A 2,368-nucleotide genomic window follows, 5' to 3' on the forward strand; every position below is an offset into this window, starting at 1 on the left:
CAGGGGTGCTGGGAAGTCACTTGGGTTTGGGTCCCCACTTGATTCACCGTCACTAGGTCACGGCACCTAAAGCATTTTCTGCACCACGCTTCTGTTTGTGCTCCGGCACTTATTTATTTTAAGCACTTTTTTTTATGCACGATTACACCTTTGACTCTACAGATGACAAAGGTTGCGGGTACCCTCAGGGCCCATCCTGATGTTAGGGGGGAGGTTCTGTGGCTTTCACAGGCTTCTCTGCCTTGCCCCACTTAGGGGTCTCTCTGGGGAAGTGCCCATCTAGTACTTGTGGAACCTACTTCGGTAGGACCCTGAGGATCGGGGTCCGCCAGCCTTCGGGTAGGTGGACCCGAGTCGCCCTTGCCCCTGTCAGGAGCCTTGCGCCCGAGGGGTTCAGGAATTTCAAGGCCCTTCCTCTTCGGAGGAGGACCAAAGCACCCTTGTGCACTTTTTTTTTGTGTGTTGTGATTTCATGATTCACTTTTTTGTTCACAGGGGAAGTCGAATTTGATGCACGCACAGCGGGCTTGCAGCAAAAATGTCACCTTTGACGTAATCTTTTCACAATTATACTCAAATTTCGTTATGGGGACCACTAAGCTGAAATTGTCATGAAAAGCAAAAAAAAAATCGAATGGATTTGCTTTGTGACAGCCATGAGATCATCAAATCTGCACTGACATGGCGAGTGATGGCTTTGTTGATAAGCAGAAGCGTCTCTTACACCGACCCTAACGCTAACCTTAGACCTAGACCTTAGATCAGCCCTAATGCATGCACTTTAGACTTTAGACCTCCAAAATAACACCAAAGCAAAACATGCACATCAGATCAGCCCCAATGCATTCCCTGCCGACATCAGCCCCAATGCATGCATGGGGGTCCACCAATGCATTCATCAGCACCAATACATGCAATTGTAACTTCGGATCATCCCCAATGCATGCACTTCAGACCTCAGATCAGTCCCAAACCCTGTACCTTTAAAGGAGAGCTATGAGGTGAGTGCTTTTCACTCACCTCATAGTTCTAGCCGACGTGTGACAATGAGACTGCCAGAGGTCGGCTCAGTAGATCGGGAGGTGAGCGAACACATACCGGTGCTCGCTCACTTCTCGATCCTGTCACAGCTCTCTGCCGTGACAGGGGAGGGGATGGATTCCCCCCTCCCCGCTCCGATCCTCCAGCGCTGACTGGCGGAACGGACGGGGGAGGGGGCGGGTACAGCTGGCTCCCCCTCTAGATAGGCAGAGCCAGCTGTGCGTCACGCAGCTGGGCGGATCCCGGCACAATTGTCGGGATCCGCTTCAGCTGCGGCGTCTCAGTATACCGCTAGCAGCAGCTCCCTATATACTGAGCCTAGGGTGACAGGAGGACGCTAGTTTGTGTCCTCCCGTTACCCTAAGGAGAACTATGGGGAAAAGACTTAACCCCATAGTTCTCCTTTTAAGAACGCAGGGTTCCACTGCAGGCATGTGATTGGTCTTCTTCTGCAGAGCACACCCGCATCCTCCAGCTGCCAGCAGACACTCAGTGACGTCAGTGAGGTTGGTGGGCCAGGATTTGTAATTGACAGTCAACTAAGAGGTTAATTGCAGCCAATGGCAGCGGGTACCATCGGGTATGGTGTGCCGGCCAGGACACGTGTGCCAGGGGTTGTTGGAACCTGCACTACTATACCTAATATTCCTTTCAATTACAGGTGGAGCGCCTTGAAACCAAAGTGGTAAACCCAATGAAAATGTACGGTGCTCTGATCAAGGACAAGCGGGTGAGTACACAACGCAACCCAAATTTAGACCTTGTGGAGGAATTCTTGTCTGTATATGTCTTCGGGGGGGGGCAACTGCGGCCCTACAACTGTGCTTTAACTACGAATCCTAACATCCCTCTGCCTCTGGGGGTCATGCCTTTAACAGTCAGTCTTGCAATGCCTCATGGGACTTGTAGCTCCACCCCTGCCTTAGAGGAAACCCCTCTGACATTGACTACCGCACAAAGATGGGCTCCCCAGGTGGACAGAAGCTGAACCAGCAACTACAGAAGTTCCATAAGGGGAGCGGTTGGCTCCGCCTACCAGACACCACCTATAACAGGAAACGCACTTCATTTATTGTATTGTTCATCTATTTTATATCACAGGGAACATTGCTGTCACATATTACTGTGCTGGGCTTAGGCTGGCGTTGTTCCAAATATCTTTCACGCGTCTCTTTTTCCTGCAGGCAGAAATCAAGAAATTCAATACAGTGAGGAACAAGGAAATAAAAGAGTTACAGAAGTTGGAGAAGCTGCGTCACCGGGCGCCATCAGACCGCCACATGATTGTATCCTTTACAATGGCTTCATTGTGTCACATGACCCCCCC

The 2,368-nt window shown here is 50.8% G+C and overlaps 1 protein-coding gene across 1 annotated transcript in view; it reads left to right on the forward strand.

Annotated features, from left to right (window-relative positions):
- The window catches only part of FAM92B (family with sequence similarity 92 member B), a 22,611-nt gene that overhangs the window by 8,015 nt on the left and 12,228 nt on the right, over positions 1 to 2,368 (forward strand). Inside the window, exons 3-4 of the mRNA XM_018572417.1 lie at positions 1,703 to 1,771; positions 2,226 to 2,327. Of these exons, the coding sequence (XP_018427919.1) occupies positions 1,703 to 1,771; positions 2,226 to 2,327 (171 nt within the window). The remainder of the gene's footprint in view (positions 1 to 1,702; positions 1,772 to 2,225; positions 2,328 to 2,368) is intronic.

The sequence above is a fragment of the Nanorana parkeri genome, unplaced genomic scaffold (assembly GCF_000935625.1).
Source record: "Nanorana parkeri isolate BGI_ZX_2015 unplaced genomic scaffold, ASM93562v1 scaffold2022, whole genome shotgun sequence".
Lineage (NCBI taxonomy): Eukaryota > Metazoa > Chordata > Amphibia > Anura > Dicroglossidae > Nanorana > Nanorana parkeri.